We start from the raw sequence: 22,838 nt of genomic DNA, 5'->3' as shown, positions 1-22,838 counted from the left end.
AGCTTGCAAGGAACGTGTGGGGCCTCAGGCTAAGCTGTAAAGCCTCAGGTAACATTTAAAACTAGTAACCTAAGTTGACCTGGGAAAGCTTGCTAAGACAAAAATATCCTGGTACTTAGGTACTAACATCGGTCAGAATTCGGTTCTTCCATATCTTATATGTGTTCTAACCAAACAGGTGTGAAGGGGTAAGGCAGGTGAAGCAGTAAGAACTGATTCGCCTGAAAGTAGGCACTAATTTAATGGGTGGCTTTTACCTTTTTTTTTGAGACGGAGTCCTGCTCTGTCACCCAGGCTGGAGAGCAATGCCGCGATCTCGGCTCACTGCAACCTCCGCCTTCTGGGTTCAAGCGATTCTCCTGCCTCAGCCTCCCGAGTAGCTGGGATTACAGGCATGTGCCACCACACCCGGCTAATTTTGTATTTTTAGTAGAGAAGGGGTTTCTCCGTATTGGTCAGGCTGGTCTCGAACTCCCGACCTCAGGTGATCTGCCCGCCTCGGCCTCCCAAAGTGCTGGGATTACAGGTGTGAGCCACTACGCCCGGCCTACCTTTTTAATCGAAACAAACAATACACCATGAGAATAAAATGCAAAATTTCTCATTTTTAAGACAAAATAAGGAACTTCAAATAAATGGCGGACCATAAGCTAGGAATTCACTGTCCTCCATCGTTAGGGCTTTTTCCTCCGAAGCAAGTTTGGGAAATCTGGAGCCTAATTTCAGCCAAGTGGTGAGTTCCTCCAACTTCAGTCTAGAACTAAAAGAAGAGGGGCTGCAATTAAGGAAGAAGTCTCGGGACGCTCCACACCACCCGGCGGCGGTTATCAAATCACAGGCTGAAAACCTGGAGAAACGTCCGCGACGCCGGGGACCCACGCCGCAGAGGCAACGCCCGCATGGCCCAACGTCCAGTCTCGTCTGTTTCCCGAGGAGCCAATCAGCACGCGGCCCCGAGGCCGGCTCCCCAGCGCCCCCTGCGGCCGGGAGGGGGACGGCAGCCAGGAAAGATGAGCGCGTGCAGTTCCCGAGGGGCACACCCTAGGGTTCCCCCCCACGCGAAGTTTTTCTCCGCAATCCGTGCCACCTATCGAGTAGGATTCCTAGTGTTCTATTCCTGTGAGAAAACGTAGGCTACGCTGCCTGCCGCAGGTTAGTTTGTTGTAAAACTGTTGGTCAATGAAGTTGCCCTTTTAATTGCGTCGTTAGCGACCGAGTGGCATCGCCCCTTTAAGGCCGGTGGCAGTTGCGGTTCCGGGGGCGGGGTCCGTCTCCAGCAGGACTTGGGCTGGAGCTGGGCTGATTCATTCGGGGCTGGAACTCGAACGCTGACGTCTGCTCCTGAGCCGGGCGCTGCCTCGCGCCTGATTGGCGGGTCCTCGGGGCCGCCCTCCCCAGCGCACCACCCCTGCGTTCCCTCCCGGGTCCGCAGTGGAAACACTGCCCTCTCCCTTCTTGACCCCTAGCCCTTCCTTCCCTCCCTCCTTCCCTCCTGTCGCCGTCTCTTCTGGCGCCGCTGCTCCCGGAGGAGCTCCCGGCACGGCGATGGGTTCTCGGGCCTCCACGTTACTGCGGGACGAAGAGCTCGAGGAGATCAAGAAGGAGACCGGCTGTGAGTTCGAGTTGGGGGTGGGAACGCCGGGCGCCTCAGGCTGGCCTCAGAACAGAGGGCGGCTGTCGCTAAGGTCTGGAGCTCGGGTGCCTGTGAGGTTGGGGGGTCCTGGGCAGCCTCCAGGTTTGGGGACAGAGAGCTAGAAGACCTGTTCTTCCAGCTGCAGCTTCCTGGAGCGGGGCTCTAGCTACTGTGGGGCTGTCCTTCCCTTCAAAATCGGGAGTCTTGATCACTCGTAGAGCGTCGACGCCCCCCTTTTCTGCCCCCTGCCCATCAAAGTCCCCGAACTCCTTTCCTTTCTGTTGCCTCGCACCACCCTTCCCTATGAAGAGGAATCCTGAACAGTAGGTAAAGCCCGAGAAGCAAACTCAGGAACTCGAGATGGATTCTGTAGAAAATCCGTTTCTGGGCAAGGACCTAAAACCTCTGACAACTATGGGAAATTACAAACAAGTTCTTGTCACAAATTGGGAAAACCACCCAGAAAGCAAGACCGTGTAGTAAGGCTTTGGGAGACATGACCCGATGCCTGGAGACCTTTAAACAATCAGGGGTCTGGGATTGTGAGACTTCTTTCAATCTGAACTTTTAGGGAAAAAAACACAGATACTGTGACCGCCAGTTTTACTTACACGAGGATACTTGCTCTCCTAATCTCATATATATATTCATTTCTACTACGCTGGTGTACTTTTTTATTCGCTATTGAAATTGGATGTGCTCCAAAAATCTCCGTGTGAATTTGTACTAGGAACGGATTTTTTTTTTTTTGAAACGGAGTCTCCCTCTGTCGCCCAGGCTGGAGTGCAGTGGCGCGATCTCAGCACACTGCAACTTCCGCCTCCCAGGTTCAAGCAATTCTCCTGCCTCAGCCTCCCAAGTAGCTGGGAGTACAGGTGCCTGCCACCACGCTTGGCTAATTTTTGTATTTTTGGTAGAGACGGGGGTTTCACTATGTTGGCCCGGCTGGCCTCGAACTCCTGACCTCAAGTGATCCACCTGCCTCGGCCTCCCAAAGTGCTGGGATTACAGGTGTGAGCCACCGTGCCCTGCAGAACTGATTTTTTTTTTTTTATAGTCCAGTCTCTTCCTCATCAGTCTGAACAAAGGAGCAAAAGGACTCGGGATTCTGAAGCTCTGTAAAATACCATCATAACTTTGAATAGTCCTTGATAATGCAATGTATGATACAACTGTATTGATGCATACAATATTTTATCTTTTCAGTAAACCTTTATGATTCTTGTTGAGTTAATGAGTGATGTAGCACCTGAGCTCTGTCTCTTCATCATACCTGTCTTTGATAATGACATGACCAGTAACTCACTCAGGGGCCCATATGCAGATAGTACTGAGGAGTGCTATGGGGAACTATAGAATTTTTCAGGCCTGTTTAAGTGCTGTTCTCTGCTTTGTGACAAGTTCAACTTTCTGGAGTTTTCAAGTTGGAAGGGATGTTATCTAGCTAGCCCCATCCCTTTCTGGACTGGTTTGCTTCTTTCAGCCTCTCCTAAAATATGGCCCTTAAGCCTCTCTGTAAAGACCTTTAATGATGATAACCTCTCCACCTACCAAGGCAGTCCTTGTCACGATTTTGAATGACCCAAAGGAGTTAGCTCTTTATAATTTGCAGTACTTGTTTGGCCACTGACTTACTCTGACCTTAGGAGTGGAGATGCACACAGTTTGGATTCAGCAAGCATTTTACTACATTTTGTGGCCATAACTTCTGGCCACATTTGTAATTAGAACTATTTTAGGTCTAGGGTGACACCGAATTAAAAAGTATTTGTGTTAAAGAGTCACATGGAGAAATAAGCAGAATCAAAGAGAAATAAATACAGAGTCACGTAATGAGAAAGTGTAAACCATAGTGAAGATGCAAAAAGCCATTTTTGCTTCAGAATGAAGAAAGCAGTAATCCCATTCTGGTTTATATACATTTGACCAAATGGAAATGGCCTGGATGGGATATTTTTACCGTGTGGCTTGTGGACAAACAACTAAGTGCTCATGGAAAAGCTGTTTTCCCCATTGCCAAAAAGTGAGTCACTTGTGCGGGAGATTCTCTCCACAACCAGTGCAAATGTATGTATTGAGCCAGAATGCTTAGTGAAACAAGTGCTTAGTGACTTTTTACAGTGTCTGTTCAGTACTGTGCTAGGTACTCAGAGCAGATGGTGACAAAAAACACCCACAACCTGCTTGGGGAGATAAGCCCAAGAGAGTTATGATTAGCATCATGACATAAGAAAGCTGAGATTGTGTGGCATCCACCTTCAGAAATCAGGGAAGAGAGAGTCCTTGTGGGTTGTCCTCTTGGAGGACAGGAATTGGGCCTTGATACATGGATGGAGTAGATTTGGATAGATTAACCTAGAGCATTTTGGGTGACTTCCAGGAGACATCCCCCCTAAGCCTGCTACAAAGTCATTCCTCTGCCCTGGGAACCATCAGTTTATCCAAATAGTGTCCATCATCCGAGTTGTTTTTCTTTTTCTTTATTTTAGAGACAGGGTCTTTGCTCTGTCTCCCAGGCTGGACTGCAGTGGCTTGAGCATAGCTCACTGCAAGCCTTGAACTCCTGGGCTTAAGCCATCCTCCCACTTCAGCGTCCCAAGTAGCTGGGACTACAGGCACATACCACCATGCTTAGCTGATTTTTATTTTTATCTTTTGTAGAGATGGAGTCTTGTTATTTTGTCAAGGCTGGTCATGAACTCCTGGCCTCAAGTGATTCTTAGGCCACTTCAGCCTCCCAAAGCACTGGGATTACAGGTGTGAGCCACTGCGCCAGGTCCAGAGTTGTTTTTTCAAGGAGTAATTTGGTATGATGCAAAAGATTTTGAAGAATAAAAACAGATATCTGGAGTGGGTAGAGAGGTGGAATTTGTCCCATTTTCATCTGCCTTTTCTTCTATGAAGAATTTGGAAAACTATCTATCAGAAGCACTTTAAGAACAATTATAAGACATTTTACTACTTCCTTTGCCAGTACAAAATGTAACATAATTGAGGAATACTAACTTTATATTCAGTGCAAAAGCTATGCATTGGAATTTGATGATTATATTTAACCATATTTTTTGTAAATTTAAAGAGATTAGAATTTATACATGACTAGATTAGCTGGTATTTGATATTTAATGAATAACAGTAAGTGTTTGGAAAAGTAATTCTGGATAAGAATTACCTGTGAGCCTCAGTTTCATCATCTGTAAAATTAGAATAATAATAGTGCCTACTTTACAGGATTCTTACGACAATTAAATGAGATGAATTATGTAAACTACTTAGAATAGTGTCTGGTATAATAAACTTCATGTGAGTGTTATTATTTTGAACCATAGTTAACAATCATCTTATTGGGAAAATACCATTTGCATGTACTAGTTATAAAAACTATGTGTAGGGCTATATCACTGGGGAGGTGACAGCATTTTATACTTCTTTTTGTAGTGGACATTTGATTAGGAATTAAGTACAGATGTTTTGCCAATTCTAAGGAAATAAAATTTTTAAAGGAGTTTTTAACAGTTTATGAAACTGTTATCATGTTTTAACAGGAATTGTCTAAGAAATGCTTTCTATTGGCATAAGATATTTGCTAAATTATCTTTGTTCTACTGCCTTCTTTCAGACTTCTGCATTTTCATAAAGCTTATTTGAAAAAAAAGGTGTAATTGGGGATGAAGCCACAAATGTCTTAGGAGTTTCTGTAATCATCACCCTTAATTCACTTAATTGTAGCAATAAGCTGGCTGTGAATTACTTAAAACTTTATGAGGCCAGGCGCAGTGGCTCACACCTGTAGTTCCAGCACTTTGGGAGGCCAAGGTGGGCAGATCGCTTGAGCCCAGGAGTTCAAGACCAGCCTGGGCAACATAGGGAAACACCATCTCTACAAAAAAATAAATTTTTTAAAAATTAGCTGGACATGGTGAAGCGTGCCTGCAGTCCCAGCTACTCAGGAGGCTGAGGTGGGAGGATTGCTTAGGCGGGAGGTCAAGGCTGCAGTGAGCCATGTTCGCGCCACTGCACTCTGGCCTGGGAGAAACAGACCCTGTCTCAAAAAAACAAAAACAAACAACAACAACAAAAACACCTTGATAAACAATTCATGCCATTCAAGTAGTAATGAATGCAGATTATTTTTAGTCTCTACCTTTTGGTATGTGTCATGTGGTACAGGAAGGGTGTTGAACAGGTTTAGGAAGTAAGTTGCACAGGTTGGTAAGGTTTTGTTTGTTTGAAAGAGTGTAGTAATGATAGAGTTCTAACAGAGTACAAGCCTGGCAAAAGCAATTGCTTGAGAACAATTTCATGGCTAGAATGTAAGTAGAAATTCAACTTCAGGTTTCTCATGCCTCCAAATGTAGGACCCTTCACAGCCCTCACCAGCCTGAAGGTTCTGTCACTTCAGAAAACCGGGCTGTCATTTGCCTCCTATTGAAATGGAAATGCACAGATAACTAACACCTTTAACTGGTTTTGGGTTAAGTGATTTGTAAAGCTTTGTACTTTTTGAGTTCTAGTGCAAAGTTTTATTCTCATTTGTTGCCATAAAGGGGTAAGAAGCAACTATTTGTCAGTTAGAGAGGGCATTATGGGAAAGAGACCCTAAGAACTTTTTTTTTTTTTGAGGCAGGGTCTCACTCTATTGCCCAGGCTGGAGTGCAGTGGTGCACTCATAGCTCATTGCAGCCTCAAACTCCTGGCCTCAAATGATCCTTCCACCCTAGCCTTTCAAAGTACTGGGATTATAGATGCGAGCCACTGTGCCTGGCAACTACCTGATTTTTAATTTTTATTTATTTACTTTTTTCAGACAGGGTCTTGCTCTGTCATCCAGGCTGGAGTGCAATGGCATGATCACGGCTCACTGCAGCCTCAAGCTCCCGGGCTCAAGCAATCCTCCCAGCTCAGCCTCCTGAGTAGCTGGGACTACAGGCACATGCCACCATGCCTGGCTAATTTTTTAATTTTTTGTAGAGATAGAGTTTCACCATGTTCTCCAGGCTGGTCTCGAACTCCTGAGTTCAGGTGGTCCGCTCATCCCGGTCCCCCAAAGTGCTGCAATTGCAGAGGTGAGCCACTGGCCAGGAACTTTTTTGCGGGGGCAAGGAGGGGATGGTTGTCCAGAGCATAGAGTAGTTGGAGGTTTATTCATTCAGAAGATAATTGACCCCAGCAGCAGCTGCAAAGATATAAGCTTTATTTTCGTAAATTTCTGGATAAACCATTTGAAAGTTGCAGGTATTAGAACTCTTCACCCCTTCATACTTTTGCATGTATCCCTTAAGTATTGGGATGGTTTTTACATAACCACGATACTATTATCACACCTAAGAAAGTTGATAATACTTCTTAATATTATCTTTTTTTTTTTTTTTTTGAGATAGAGTCTTGCTCTTGTTGCCTAGGCTGGAGTGCAGTGACTCGATCTCAGCTCACTGCAACCTCTGCCTCCCGGGTTCAAGCAATTCTCTTGCCTCAGCTTTCCAAGTAGCTGGGATTACAGGTGCCTGCCACCAGGCCCGGCTAATTTTTTGTATTTTTAGTAGAGACGGGGTTTCGCCATGTTGGCCAGGCTGGTCTTGAACTCCTGACCTCAGGTGATCCACCCACTTCAGCCTCCCAAAGTGCTGGGATTACAGGCATGAGCCACCGCACCCAGTCCCTTTTTTTCTTTTTCTTTTCTTTTTTTTTTTTTTGAGACAGAGTCTCGCTGTCGCCCAGGCTGGAGTGCAGTGGCGCGATCTCAGCTCACTGCAGGCTCCGCCCCCCAGGGTTCACGCCATTCTCCTGCCTCAGCCTCCCGAGTAGCAGGGACTACAGGTGCCTGCCACCACGCCTGGCTAATTTTTTGTATTTTTAGTAGAGATGGGGTTTCACCGTGTTAGCCAGGATGGTCTCGATCTCCTGACCTCGTGATCCGCCCGCCTCGGCCTCCCAAAGTCCTGGGATTACAGGCGTGAACCACCATGCCCAGCCTCAGTGCCCAGTTATTTTAGATGATATAGATTAGAAAGATGTTTAATGGCTCATTTGTGGATTTTTTTTGGTTTAAAATAATTTTATTTTTTATTTTTATTTTTATTTTTATTTTGTTCCCCAGCCTGGTCTTGAACTCCTGGCCTCAAATCATTGTCCTGCCTCTGCCTCTGAAAGTGCTGGGATTATAGGTGCCAGCCATCATGCCTGGCTCTCATTTGTTCATTGAAGGAGTCGGATTAGATAACATTTCTTCCAATTTTAAAATTATATAAATTGGATTAAGAAGGACTTCAAAGCAATATAGAAAATGTGTGAATTACTAAATGAAACGCAAGCTGTTACAACTTTGTAAAGTACACAAGTAACTGATATTAGATGATATATGAAGAGCTGGGCGCAGTGGCTCATCCCTGTAATCCCAGCACTTTGGGAGGCCGAGGTGGGTGGATGGCCTGACCAACATGGAGAAAACCCTGTCTCTACTAAAAATACAAAATTAGCTGGGTGTGGTGGCGCATGCCTATAATTCCAGCTACTCGGGAGGCTGAGGCTGGAGAATTGCTTGAACCCGGGAGGCAGAGGTTATGGTGAGCCGAGATCGTGCCATTGTGCTCCAGCCTGGGCAACAAGAGCGAAACTCTATCTCAAAAAAAAAAAAAAAAAAGATATCGGAAGAAATGAAAATAGTAGCAGTGTTGGGATTGTGAACAAATTTTGTTTTTTTTCAAAAAATCTTTTGGGAAACTTAGTAATTCTTTTTTTTTTTGAAACTGAGTCTTGTTCTGTCAACAGTCTGGAGTGCAGTGACGTGATCTCTGCTCACTGCAACCTTCGCCTCCCTGGTTCAAGTGATTCTCCTGCCTCAGCTTCCCAAGTAGCTGGGACTACAGGCACACACCACCACACCCAGCAAATTTTTTTTTTTTTTTTTTTTTTTTTTTTTTTTTTGAGACGGAGTCTCGCTCTGTCGCCCAGGCTGGAGTGCAGTGGCGCAATCTCGGCTCACTGCAAGCTCCGCCTCCCGGGTTCACGCCATTCTCCTGCCTCAGCCTCTCCGAGTAGCTGGGACTACAGGCGCCCGCCACAACGCCCGGCTAATTTTTTGTATTTTTTTTTAGTAGAGACGGGGTTTCACCTGGTCTCGATCTCCTGACCTCGTGATCCACCCGCCTCGGCCTCCCAAAGTGCTGGGATTACAAGCGTGAGCCACTGCGCCCGGCGCAAATTTTTGTATTTTTAGTAGAGACGAGGTTTTGCCATGTTGGCCAGGATGGTCTCGATCTCTTTTCCTCATGATCCGCCCGCCTTGGCCTCCCAAAGTGCTGGGATTACAGGCGTGAGCCACTGCGCCCAGCCCAAAATTTAGTAATTCTTTAACTGACTTATTTTTGCTAAACTAAAGGGAACTTTAGTACAACAGTAGCCTTTGATGCCTGAGGCCAGAACTGGGATAGACTGGTCAAGTTCTTAAAGAAAACGGTTGTAACTGGCAAAGTCAGGAGGGAAATGGAGAGTAATTAGTGCAGCAGTAATACTTGTGCCTTCAGGCTCAGGATGTAAGCATGATGCTGATAATAGCTAACCTGGAGTGGTTGCCATGTGCCAGGCACTTTGCCAAGCATTTTCCTTTCATTGACTGGTGAGTTCGCTCTACAATCCCATTCACTGACCCCTCTCTAGTAAGCCGTGGTGCTAGGAATGGAATGAGAATCTGTCTGCCTAACCCTCACAAGTGTGTATACTTTACAGTGAGCCATTTATACCTTCCTGGCTGGCAAAACAGTCCACAACTGTCTCCTTAGTGGCTGGATCCCTGCTGGCTCTGCCCTGATGGAAATGCTTTTGCCTTCTGTGCTCAGTGATCACCTTAGAGCACTAGGACAGAACAGAGCCCAGTTTCGAGGGTGAAACCTGATGCTGAAGAATTCACAGCCACACATAGTGTGTCCTCTTGTCCCAGCTCTGGGCCACTCACTACCTGCTTGTCCCTGTTTACTTTGTCCCATTGTTCCCAACACCACAAGTACATTTTTGTTTCATGAGCTGAGGGAGGAGGACACCTTATCGGAATGACTTTGGCCACCCCTTTAAACCTCTGAAGGTACAGCCTCGGACAAAGTCCACACTTGTCACACCCTTTTTGGCTATTGTCTTTTCTCCTCCGATAACTCTGTTTGTTTCCCCTCTCTTACTTCCAATCTATCAGGAGACTAAACTATTTCCCAGAAAGGCCTTTAGAGTTTTTAGTGTTATTGTGTATACCTGTCATTATTGCCTCATTTTAATTGTCAACTTGTATCTTGAGTTTATGGACTAAATCCAAAATGAGGAGCAAAATAACTTTCTGGTAGATGTCATCATGACCATTTTACGAATTTGCCTAATTTGCTTCCTTGGAGCCAGTTCCCTTCCTGGGAACTCAGTGAAGCTCATGCAATCACAGAAAAGAGGCTGATCTTTTACCCAAAGGTCCATCCCGAGGGAAAAGATAAAGCCTCTAATCCTTGGTGTAGGAGTAAACCAGAGTTTTAAAATAGAATCTGTTTGATGTACCCCAGTCAAACATTCTACACACAACACCTACCTAGCAGTACACATACCTACCTAGCAGTACAGCCTGAAACAGCAAACTGATCGTAGATACTTTTTCAATCAAAACACGCATTTTTAGCTGGGAACTGTGGCTTATGCCTGTAATCCCAGCTACTTAGGAGACTGAGGCATGAGAACCGCTTGAACCCAGGAGATGGGGGTTACAGTGAGCTGAGATTGCACCACTGCGCTCCAGCCTGGGCGACAAAGTGAGACTCTGTCCCCCCAAAATAAAATAAAATAAAATTTTAAAAATAAGTAAAATAGGCTGGGCATGGTGGCTCATGCCTGTAATCCCAGCACTTTGGGAGGCTGAGGCAGGTGGATCACCTGAGGTCAGGAGTTCAAGACCACCCTGGTCAACATGGCAAAACCCTGTCTGTACTAAAAATACAAAATTAGCTGGGCATGGTGGTGGGTGCCTGTAATCCCAGCTACTTGGGCGGCTGAGGCAGGAGAATTGCTTGAACCTGAGAGGTGGAGGTTGCAGTGAGCCAAGATCGTGCCATTGCACTCCAGCCTGGGCAACGAGAGTGAAACCTCATCTCAGAAAAAAAAAAAAAAAAAGGAAAAAAAGAAAAAGAAAAAAGTAAAAAAATATATAGTAAAAACATACATTTTTTTAGCCTCTCAGTCAAGGCATTGAAACTTGAAAGTTTCACAGCTTCCTTTTAAACTAAATTTGGACTGGGCATGGTGGCTCATGCCTATAATCCCAGCAGTTTGGGAGGCTGAGGTGAGTGGATCACCTGAGGTCAGGAGTTCAAGACCAGCCTAGCCAACATGGTGAAACCCTGTCTCTACTAAAAATACAAAAAATTAGCTGGGTGTGGTGGCGGGAGCCTGTAATCCCAGCTACTCGGGAGGCTGAGGCAGGAGAATCGCTTGAACCCAGGAGGCGGAGGTGGCAGTGAGCTGAGATCACGCCACTGCACTCCAGCCTGGGTGACAAGAGCAAAACTTTGTCTCAATAAAATAGGATGGGATAGGATAGGACAGGACAGGACAGGACAAAATTTGCCTTTGTTTTGTTAAATGTTAACCATCTGATATTCATCACAGTCTTCATTAAGCCTAGACTTCATTCCTGGGATTGAATTTTGATTGCCCTTGATTTAGTTTATTCTCTAACTCCTTTCATTCTTTAGCTTTTAAACTTTCTGCTTTAACATTCTAGAGATAAGAGTTTCGACATCCCCATCCTACTGAATTTTGAAGCATTTGACAGCGAGGGGTGGGTTCCGTGTGAATGAGGGCTACTTCCCCCCGAGCTGGGACTAATTTTGTGCTCTTTAGTTTCCCACAGTCAAATCACTCGCCTCTACAGCCGGTTCACCAGCCTGGACAAAGGAGAGAATGGGACTCTCAGGTAGGCAGTGTTTTTCTTTATTTTCCTCACAGAAACCAGAAACCCTCTGGCAGTGTCCGAATAGCTGCCTTTATCCCTAGGGTAGACATGATAGGCATCCAGCATGCAGATAGCAAGGACCATTTCTCTACTGGTCTTTGAGCATCATTGATCCACAGGAGAATTAAATCAGCAGAACAGGCTGGGTGCGGTGGCTCATGCCTGTAATCCCAGCACTTTGGGAGGTGAAGGCGGGAGGATCATGAGGCCAGGAGGTCAAGACCAGCCTGACCAACATGGTGAAACCCCGTCTATACTAAAAATACAAAAATTAGCTCGGTGTGGTGGTGGGCGCCTGTAATCCCAGCCACTCAGGAGGCTGAGGTAGGAGAATTGCTTGAACCCGGGAGGCAGAGGTTGCAGTGAGCGAAGATCACGCCACTGCACTCCAGCCTGGGCAACAGAGCAAGACTCCATCTAAAAAAAAAAAAAAAATCAGCCGAACTATGACAATTAAATGCATTATCAGGTGTGTGTTGCTTTATTCCAACTCCCCTTAATTTAGGTGGCCATTGTTCTGATCCTAGGAATGTATTTTCAAGATTTCAGCTCTCTCTGCTTACATTTTCCCATAATCTTTTCCCAAACATTGGCTTTTAGGAAGTTGACCCATAGCAATCCCAGGTGGTCTAGGTTGTTTTGTCTTCTCTCATTTACCAACCCATAACCCTGAGGTACATCACTTTATGTATATTAATGTTGGACAAAATGTTCAGTATTTTAGTCTAGAGCAGTGGTTCTCATCTGAGGGCCATTTTGCCACCTGGGGCAAAATGTCTGGAAACATTTTTAATTGCCATGACTGGAGAATGCTACTAGTGCCTAGTGGGTTGTGGCCAGAGATGCTGCTAAACATCCTACAGTGCCCCCATGACAAAGAATTATTCTGGTCTAGATGTCGGTAGTGCCAAAATTGAGAAACTCTGGTCTAGGTAAGTATATGATATCAGAGTGATGTAATGCTATATTGTTTTATGTTTGTAATTGTCTTACCATAGTCAAATGAAATATTCTTTACCATTATCTCCCACACTAACTCTTAATAGCAGCCTTTCTTATACTGTGGTTCTTCATCTTTGATTGGCATGTAATGAAGCTGTTGCCCTTCCTTTTGGCTGGCATGAAGCAGCTTAGGACTTCTTTAGAAAGTTTCTAGCACAGGTGTTGGATGTAGCATAAAGGGGGAAGGAATACAGTTGCTAAGCCTTTGGACATAATCATCACCCCAAATGGAAATCCCATACTCATTAAGCATGGGGTTAAGCATACCTATGAAGCATACCTATTTCCCCCTTCTCTCATCCCCTGGCAATCATAAATCTACCTTCTTTTTCTCTCTGGACAATTCATATAAATGGAATTATATGGCCTTCTCATAATTGACTTCTTCTGGCTGGACACGCGGTGGCTCATGCCTGTAATCCCAGCACTTTGGGAGGCCAAGGCGGGCAGATCACCTGAGGTCAGGAGTTCGAGACCAGGCTGGCCAACATGGGGAAACCCCGTCTCTATTAAAAATACAAAAATTAGCTGGGTGTGGTGGTGGGCGCCTGTAATCTAAGCTACTCAGGAGGCTGAGGCAGGAGAATTGCTTAAACTTGGGAGGTGGAGGTTGCAGTGAGCCCAGATCGTGCCGTTGTATTCCAGCCTGGGCGACAGAGAGAGACTTTGTCTCAAACAAACAAACAAACAAACAAACTGACTTCTACTTAACATGATGTTTTTAAGGTTCATCCATGATGTCGCATATGCCAGTACTTCATTCCTTTTTATGGCTGAATAAATAGTCCGTCATATGGATATGCTACATTTGTGTATCTATTCAGCAGTTAGTAAACATTTGAGTTTACACCTTTTGAGTATTGCAAATAGTGTTGCTTTGAACATTTTTGGATGCACATATGTTTTAATTTCTCTTGGACATATACCTAGGAGTGGAATTGTGGGTCATATGGATTGTCTTTTCACTCTCTTTGTAGTGTTCTTTAAAGCACAAAAGTTTTTAATTTTGATGAAGTCCAGTTTCTTTAATATTTCTTTCAGTGCTTGTGCTTTTGGTCTCATATATAAGAAACCATTGCCAAATCCAATGTCCCAAAGACTCGTCCTGTATCTTCTTGTAAGGGCTTTATAGTTTTAGTTCTTACATTAAGGTCTTTTGATTTATTTTGAGTTGGTTTTGTATATGGTGTCAGAGAAGAGTCCAACATCATTTTTTTTTGCATGTGGATATCCAGTTGTCCCAGCACCATTTGTTGAAGACACTGTTAAAACTATGTGAATTTATACTTGAAAAATAACTAGACTAGAAATCCCTATTTGCAATTTTAGCTCCAATACTTCCTTTGAGTTTATACTTTCCTCATAAATTCAGACTTAACCACCCAGTAAAGACCTAAAATTTATATTAGTTCTGAGTTCTTTTCTTCTTTGTAGAAAGTGGGTGGTTTCTAAATGTGTGTGTTTTTATCATGTTTGCTGTATGCTGGAAAATAATCGAAAAGTTTTTTTTTTTTAATGAGCTATTTCTTTTTTTTTAAGATGGAGTTTCACTCTTGTTGCCCAGGCTGGAGTGCAATGGCGCGATCTCGGCTCACTGCAACCTCTGCCTCCCGGGTTCAAGTGATTCTCCTGCCTCAGCCTCCTGAGTAGCTAGGATTACAGGCACATGACACCACGCCCTGCTAATTTTTGTATTTTTAGTAGAAACGGGGTTTCACCATCTTGGCCAGGCTGGTCTCGAACTCCTGACCTCGTGATCCACCCACCTTGGCCTCCCAAAGTGCTGGGATTAAAGGTGCGAGCCACCGTGCCTGGCCAAAATGAGCTATTTTTTTTTTCTTTTTTTTTGAGGCAGAGTCTCGCTCTGTAGCCCATGGTCTCGATCTCCTGACCTCGTGATGCGCCCGCCTGGCTAACACAGTGAAACCCCGTCTCTATTAAAAATACAAAAAATTAGCCAGGCGTGGTGGCGGGCGCCTGTAGTCCCAGCTACTCGAGAGGCTGAGGTAGGAGAATCACTTGAACCTGGGAGGTGAGATCACGCTACTGCACTCCAGCCTGGGAGACAGAGCTAGACTCCATCTCAAAAAATTTTAAAAAAGGCCGGGTGCGGTGGCTCACCTGTAATCCCAGCACTTTGGGAGGCCGAGGCGGGCGGATCACGAGGTCAGGAGATCGAGACCATGGGCTACAGAGCAAGACTCTGTCTCAAAAAAAAAAAAAAAAAAAAAGTTGAAAACTTTCTGGGCGTCAGTGTAGCCTGCTCCTTAAAATATAAATAAGGGCCAAGCACGGTGGCTTACACCTGGCTGTAATCCAGCACTTTGGGAGGCCGAGGCAGGTGGATCACTTGAGGCCAGGAGTTTGAGACCAGCCTGGCCAACATGGTAAAACACCATCTTTATGAAAAATACAAAAATTAGCTGGGTGTGGTGGCGCATGACTGTAATTCCAGGTACTTGGGAGGTTGAGGCAGGAAAATTGCTTGAACCCAGGAGGCGGAGGTTGTAGTGAACCAAGATTGCAGCACTGCCTTGCACCCTGGGCAACACAGTGAGATCCTTTCTTTTAAAAAAAAAAATTCTGGCTGGTTGTGGTGGCTCACTCCTGTAATCCCAGCACTTTGGGAGGCTGAGATGGGTGGATCACCTGAGGTCAGGAGTTCGAGACCAGGCTGGCCAACATGGTGAAACCCCGTCTCTACTAAAAATACAAAAATTAACCAGGTGTGGTGGCGCACCCCTGTAATCCCAGCTACTTGGGAGGCTGAGGCAGGAGAATCACTTGAACCCGGGAGGTGGAGGTTGCAGTGAGCCGAGATTGTGCCACTGCACTGCAGCCTGGGCAGCAGAGCAAGATTCCATCTTAAAATAAATAAATAAATAGGGCCGGGCGTGGTGGCTGATGCCTGTAATCCCAGCACTTTGGGACGCCGAGGCAGGCGGATCATGAGGTCAGGAGAAGACCAACCTGGCTAACATGGTGAAACCCCGTCTCTACTAAAAATACAAAAAATTAGTAGGGCGTGGTGGCGGGCGCCTGTAGTCCCAGCTACTCGGGAGGCTGAGGCAGGACTATGGTGTGAACCCGGGAGGCAGAGCTTGCAGTGAGCCGAGATCGCGCCACTGTACTCCGGCCCGGGCGACAGAGCGAGAGTCTGTCTCAAATAAAAAAATAAATAAATAAGTATCTAAGTAAGATTTGCTCAGTCCGTAAGATACCATTTCACAGCCTGTGGAAAACCAGCGGACTAGCTCACTCATTTGGTAGGTATTTACTGAGTATGTATGATGTGCCAGACACTGTTCTCTATGCTGGCACTATTTTTTTTTTTTTTTTTTGGTAAGAGGGTCTCACTCTGTCTCCCAGGCTGGAGTGTAATGGCACCATCACAGCTCACTGCAACCTCAACCTCCTGGGCTCAGACAGTTCTCCCACCTCAGCCGCCCAAGTAGCCAGGACTACAGGCATGCACCACTATGCCTGGCTAATTTTTTTTTCTTTTTACTTCTAGCAAAAAAGCAAAAACGTGCACATTATGTGGTACAATGGAATAGTTTCTTCTAGGTATTCAAGGTAGCTTGGTGCTTCTCCCATTATTTTTATTTTATTTTCATTTTTTGTGGAGACACGGTCTTACCTTGTTGCCCAGGCTGGTCTCAAACTCCTGGGCTCCATCAGTCCTCCTGCCATGGCCTCCCAAAGTACTGGGATTACAGGCATAAGCCACTGTACCTGGCCAAAAGCTCTAGGTCTTAAACCTGTTCTTTGATCTCTATCATGATGTGGATTGAAATATAAGAAAGGTTGAGCGAGGAGACTCATGTCTGTAATCCCAGCACTTTGGGAGGCTGAGGTGAGAGGATTCCTTGAGGCCAGGTGTCCCAAGACCAGCCTGAGCAACATAGTGAAACCCCGTCTCTACAAAAAATAAAAATAAATGAGAGAGGCACCAAGCTACCTTGAATACCTGGAAGATATTAGCCAATTGTACCACATAATGTGCCACATAGTAAACGAGTAATACATTTTATGTAAACCGTTTTGTCAGACCCACCAACTACTGGGATTTCACTCTGGCTGTGCCTCCTGACAATTATCTTCTTAGCCTGTGGCCATCCGATTAAATTGTCTTCCCCTTCTCTCTACCCTCTCCTCTTCTACCCCCTCTAGCCTTAGAAATGAGTGGGCCTAACTCGGAACTCTTTTCTAGTAGAGAGTGACCCAGTTCTCTCCAGCCTTTGTTGCCAAACTCAGCTTAAGGCCTGTCTTGATCTTTCCAGGACCCATCAGAGTGCTCATCTGAATACAAGTGGCTTCCAATCTTTTGTTACCTGGAACAGTCTCCAGCTTCTTTTTTTGGTTTTTGTTTTTGAGACAGGGTCTCACTCCATTGCCCAGGCTGGATTGCAGTGGCACCATCATGGCTCACTGTAGCCTCCCACCTCAGCCTCCTGAGTAGCTGGGACTACAGGCACATGTCACTCTGCCTGGCTAACTTTTGTATTTTTTGTAGAGAGGAGGTCTCGCCATGTTCCCCATGATTGGTCTCGAACTCCTGAACTCAAACCATCCGCCTGCCTCAGTCTCCCAAAGTGCTGGGACTACAGGTGTGTGCCACCACCATGCCGGCTTTCACCTTCTTTTTTTTTTTTTTTTTTTTTTGAGATGGAGTCTCGCTCTGTCGTCCAGGCTGGAGTGCAGTGGCGCAATCTCGGCTCACTGCAACCTCCGCCTCCCGAGTTCACACCATTCTCATGCCTCAGCCAACCGAGTAGCTGGGACTACAGGCGCCCGCCACCATGCCCAGCTAATTTTTTGTATTTTTAGTAGAGATGGGGTTTCACTGTGTTAGCCAGGATGGTCTTGATCTCCTGACCTCGTGATCCACCTGCCTTGGCCTCCCAAAGTGCTGAGATTACAGGCGTGAGCCACTGTGCCTGGCCTCGCCTTCACCTTCTTAAGAAGGCAGTTGTAGTTATTAGGAGAAAGATTTTCCCTTCAACAATTTTTTTTTTTAACTTTCCTCTTCCAAGGTGCTCCATGTCTGGGGCCTGAGGCCAAATTCTGCAGAGTGAGAGGCTACAGTGTACAGTCTGGGGCATTCTGCATTCCTTTGTAGTGATCAGTTCCAGTGGAACATAAGGCAGAATCTGTGGAAGGCTTTGGTTAGAATGGAGCTTCTTCAGAGTGCTTTCAGAGACTCACTCCAAAGTATGCTTTATAGAACAATCATTCCTTGGTCTATCAATAGGTGTTGTGTTAAAAAAAAAAAAAAAAGTTATTGACTAGAATTTGTGAAAAGCTTGGTCAACAAGGTTAAATAGGCTTCCTAATTACTAGATTTCGCCACATCTTTAATATGCTTGGGTGAATTGGGAACATTCAAGGGAGAAGTGTTTGCCAAATTGATTTGCAATTTCTGTGTCTGCCTTTTTACATGGACCATCTCTTCAGATTGATATTTCATGGAATATAAATATATACTGTAACCTTATAAACCTTACTTTCTTCAGATGCCATTATTTTGGGTGAGATATTTCTACCATTGCCATAGAAATTGTTTTTTCTAAAAAGGCAGCTTAGGTCGGGCGCAGTGGCTCATGCCTGTAATCCCAGCACTTTGGGAGGCCGAGGCAGGAGAATCGCTTGAACCCGGGAGGTGGAGGTTGCAGTGAGCCAAGATCGTGCCATTGCACTCCAGCCTGGGCAGTAAGAGTGAAACTCCATCTAAAAAATAAATAAATAAATAATAAATAAATAAATAATAAAGAGGAGGAGAAGAAATAATTTTTAAAATAGGAACAAAATCCAGGTGAGGTTTCTTACAAAAAAAAAAAAGGAACAGAAGCAAACTTCCCAGCTAAAGGACCCATTTTTAGTCTAAGAGGGTTCACCTAATGCTGAACAATGAATAATAAAGAATACTTCACAATAAGACATATATAGATGAAATTTCAGAATATCAAGAGGAGATATTTAAGACTTTCTTTCTTTTTTTTTTTTTGAGACAGAGTCTCGCTCTGTCACCAGGCTGGAGTGCAGAGGCACAATCTCGGCTCACTGCAACCGAGTTCACCGCTTCCCGGTTCAAATGATTCTCCTGCCTCGGCCTCCAGAGTAGCTGGAACTATAGGCGTGCACCACCACGCCCAGTGAATTTTTTTATTTTTAGTAGAGACGGGTTTCACCATGTTAGCCAGGATGGTCTTGATCTCTTGACCTTGTGATCCACCCACCTCAGCCTCCCAAAGTGCTAGGATTACAGGTGTGAGCCACCGCGCCTGGCCCAGAGGATGGTTTTAAAGCAAACTTTATTGAAGTATAACATACAGAAAAGTGCACAAATCAAAAGCATTGGGCATGATAAATTTTCACCAAGGGAAGACTATCCAGCCTCCAGATGAAGAAACTGATTGTTACCAATACCCGGAAGCTTCCCTTATGCTCCTTTTGCCTTTAACTGCTTCCCTCCCCAAAGGGTAATCATTATCCTGCCTTGTAACTCCATAGATTACATCAGAACAAAGGATATTTAAAGAAGAGAAACCATCTTTGTGTTCAGATACTGACCAGGCTCTTACCTTAACCTGACCTGCAAAAGACCACTTTAGGACCCCTGGGGTCCCCAACCTCTGGGTTGCAGACCAGTACCAGTCTGTGGCCAGTTAGGAACCAGGCTACACAGCAGGAGGTGAACAGAATGCAAGTGAGCATTATCACCTGAGCACTGCTTCCTGTCAGATCAGTGGCGGCACTAGATTCTCATAGGAACAGAAACCCTATTGTGAACTGCGCATGTGAGGGATCTAGACTGAGTGCTCCTTATGAGAATCTAATGCCTGCTGATCTCAGGTTGAACAGTTTCGTCTTGAAACTATCCCACCTACCCCCAGGAGAAAAATTATTTTCCATAAAACTAGTCCCTGGTCCCAAAAAGGCTGGGGATCGCTGCCAGCTGCCTTTTTTTTTTTTTTTTTTTTTTAAATTTGAGACAGGGTTTCCCTATGTTGCCCAGGCTGGTCTCGGACTCCTGGGTTGGGATTACAGGCATGTGCCACTACACCCGGCTTATTTTGTATTTTTAATAGAGACAGGGTTTCTCCATATTGGTCAGGCTGGTCTCAAACTCCTGACCTCAGGCGATCCGCCCACCTTGGCCTCCCAAAGTGCTGGGATTACAGGCATGAACCACCACACCTGGCCATCTTATCCATTTAATTTAAAAATACTGATTAAGTGCTTTAGCTAATGGAAATTTTTGTCATTTCAGTGTTAATAAATATGTTATACTATATGATTAACTTCTCATACTACTTAAATATAGAAAGCTGTATTTTATTTTATTATTATTATTTTTTTGAGACAGAGTCTCGCTCTGTTGCCCAGGCTGGAGTGGTGCAATCTTGGCTGACTGCAACCCCCGCCTCCCGGGTTCAAGCAGTTCTCTGCCTCAGCCTCCCAAGTAGCTGGGATTACAGGCACCCGCCACCACGCCCATCTGATTTTTGTATTTTTAGTAGAGACGGGGTTTTACCATCTTGGCCAGGCCGGTGTCGAACTCCTGACCTCATGATCCACCCTCCTTGGCCTCCCAAAGTGCTGGAATTACAGGCGTGAGCCACCACACCTGGCCTGGAAAGCTGTGTTTTCTAATTGAATGTGTGTTCCAGTGGGTATGTCCTATTAACAGATTTTAATGTCCTCATTATGTACAAGTCAACTAAAGCAACAACCTGTGGGTGCTTGAGATAGAAGTTACCTGTGAGGCTGAATCTTTCTGTAAGAGAAGGGACTTACACAGTGAAGGTGAGCAGTATAGAGGGATGGTATGTCTGGTTACTAACAGTCTAAAAACTCTGGTTTTTCTAAGCATCCCTGTGCCCTTGAATGTCTGGAAAACCACTCCCCATTGGAAATTTCTTGGCCACAAAGAATGCCATCATACATGGCTGTTCTCAGAATTGACTACTACCAGTGATACTGTCTTTTTCTCAAAAAATCTTCAAGAAGGTTTTCCTAGGTATACCATGAGGCAGAACATAATGTTGGTATGTTTTTCAGTGAATCCACACAAATCTATATTTCAGATGGATTTTTTTTTTTTTTTTTTTTTGAGATGGAGTCTCGCTCTGTCACCAGGCTGGAGTGCAGTGGCGCAATCTTGGCTCACTACAACCTCCACCTCCCAGGTTCAAGCGATTCTCCTTTCTCAGCCTCCAGAGTAGCTGGGACTACAGGCGCGTGCCACCATGCCCAGCTAATTTTTGTATTTTTAGTAGAGATGGGATTTCACCATGTTGGCCAGGATGGTCTTGATCTCTTGACCTCATGATCCACCTGCCTCAGCCTCCCAAAGTGCTGGGATTACAGGTGTGAGCCACTGCGCCCAGCCTTTAGATGGATCTTATGCTTGTGGTGTTTAGGCCACTTTGGAGTATTTATTTTTTTCTATTAGGTTTATGTTGATGGGTAAATTTCAGAATCTAAGTTTTAGAGAAACTGCCCAGATCTCCATTCTACTATAAAGCAACCAGTAATAATAACTTGTTTGTATATTGTTTATTTAACAGTTGACAAATTATTTATTTATTTATTTATTTATTTTGAGACGGAGTCTTGCTCTGTCGTCCAGGCTGGAGTACAGTGGCGTGATCTCGGCTCACTGCAAGCTCCGCCTCCCAGGTTCATGCCATTCTCCTGCCTCAGTCTCCCGAGTAGCTGGGACTACAGGCGCCCACCACCACGCCCAGCTAATTTTTTGTTTTTTTTTTTAGTAGAGACAGGGTTTCACCATGTTAGCCAGGTTGGTCTTCATCTCTTGACCTCGTGATCCTCCCACCTCGGCCTCCCAAAGTGCTGGGATTACAGGCGTGAGCCACTGCACCCGGCTGACAAATTATTTTTTATACTCTGTTTTGTTTTGTTTTTTCTGTTTTGAAACAGTCTCACTGTGTCACCCAGGCTAGAGGGCAGTGATGTTACCATGGCTCCTTGCAGCCTTGACCTTCTAGGCTCAAACAATCCTCCCGCTTCAGCTTCCCAAGTAGCTGGGACTACAGGCACGTGCCACCATGCCCGGCTAATTTTTTTTTTTTTTAACTTTTTGGAGATGTGGTCTTGCTCTGTTGCCCAGGCTGGTCTCGAACTCCTAGCCTCAAGCAGTTCTTCCGCCTTGGCCTCCAAAAGTGCTGGGATTATAGGCTGAGCTGCCATGCCCAGCCCTCTTTCTTTTTAACTTTAATACTTTTAGCAATATTCTCCTTGATCTGGGTGACTGGAACTACATTATATATACAATCTAAATTCTAAGAGTAGAGTTAGATAGTATCAAAGGACAGGTCCATATTACATTGGAAGGCCAAGTGTACACCTCCTTATTGAGACTGAAGTTCAGGCTAGGTTGTGCATCACCACTTGTTACTAGACTTGGTATTTAAACTGCCTCTTCTCAGCTAAAAAGTTTCTTAAGCTTGTTAGACATTAAACTGAGGTATGTAGCCATGCAATTCAAATCAGCCTTAGTCTTAATTTAAAAGTGAGTGGTTATTGTTTCTTGACCTCTGTCAGACAAGAGGAGCTACATTTTGATGACAGTGTAGACTTTGTATTACAGAACAAATTATGTAATAAAAGCTTAGTACATGTTTGTTGAATTAAATAATCAGGACCTCGGTAATTTTCTCTTTCATCATCTTAAGCAATCCAGTTATCTAATGAATGACTTCTTCTGGTTCATTCATTGATATAAAATTATTACACTAAATGGTCAAGAAAGACTAGAATCCAGGATGATTGTTCCAGAGCTTTGTGTTCAGTCCACTAGGTCAGTTTCTGCCTGTGTCACCAAATGTGGTGGAGAAGAGCTTGCTGAGTTAATTAAGCACCATGTAAACTTTAAACCACAAGAGGAAAAGAGCGTGAAGTCTCCTGGGTACAGTAGGAGTATGCTAGCATATATTACAAAGAGGGTGGAAGTATACATTTTATCTGTCTGTAAGTAAACTTCTTGAAGGCAGGAGTAAAATCTATTCAAGTTTATAATCTTTTTTTTTAACTTTTTATCTGGAAATAATTTTAAACTTGAAGAAAAGTTACAAGAACAATACAAGATAACTTTTATTCTGATACCCAGATTCACCAATTGTTAACATTTTGTCACATACTTCACTGTTTATTTCCTATAAAAAGGACATTCTCAGAGCAAAATCAAGAAAGTTACATTTT

General features: G+C 44.7%; 2 protein-coding genes across 3 annotated transcripts in view; one reads left to right on the top strand and one right to left on the bottom strand.

Annotated features, from left to right (window-relative positions):
• EXD1 (exonuclease 3'-5' domain containing 1) overlaps window positions 1-923 on the bottom strand; it is a 52,654-nt gene extending 51,731 nt beyond the window's left edge. The window contains exon 1 of one of the 2 annotated variants that reach the window (XM_030813799.1): window positions 645-923. Coding sequence is in view for 1 of the 2 variants with exons in the window: in XM_003266746.4 (XP_003266794.1) it covers window positions 645-672 (28 nt within the window). In the remaining variant the exon portion in view is untranslated. The remainder of the gene's footprint in view (window positions 1-644) is intronic. The other variant, XM_003266746.4, reaches the window with a different exon arrangement.
• Window positions 924-1,305: 382 nt separating this feature from the next.
• The window catches only part of CHP1 (calcineurin like EF-hand protein 1), a 46,324-nt gene continuing 24,791 nt past the window's right edge, over window positions 1,306-22,838 (top strand). Inside the window, exons 1-2 of the mRNA XM_003266747.4 lie at window positions 1,306-1,612; window positions 11,498-11,570. Coding sequence (XP_003266795.1) covers window positions 1,546-1,612; window positions 11,498-11,570 — 140 coding nt within the window. The 5' untranslated portion in view covers window positions 1,306-1,545. The remainder of the gene's footprint in view (window positions 1,613-11,497; window positions 11,571-22,838) is intronic.

This window comes from Nomascus leucogenys, chromosome 6, assembly GCF_006542625.1.
Source record: "Nomascus leucogenys isolate Asia chromosome 6, Asia_NLE_v1, whole genome shotgun sequence".
Taxonomy (NCBI): Eukaryota; Metazoa; Chordata; class Mammalia; order Primates; family Hylobatidae; genus Nomascus; species Nomascus leucogenys.
The sequence above is the reverse complement of the archived record's forward strand: the minus strand, read 5'-3'. Positions and strand labels throughout refer to the sequence as shown.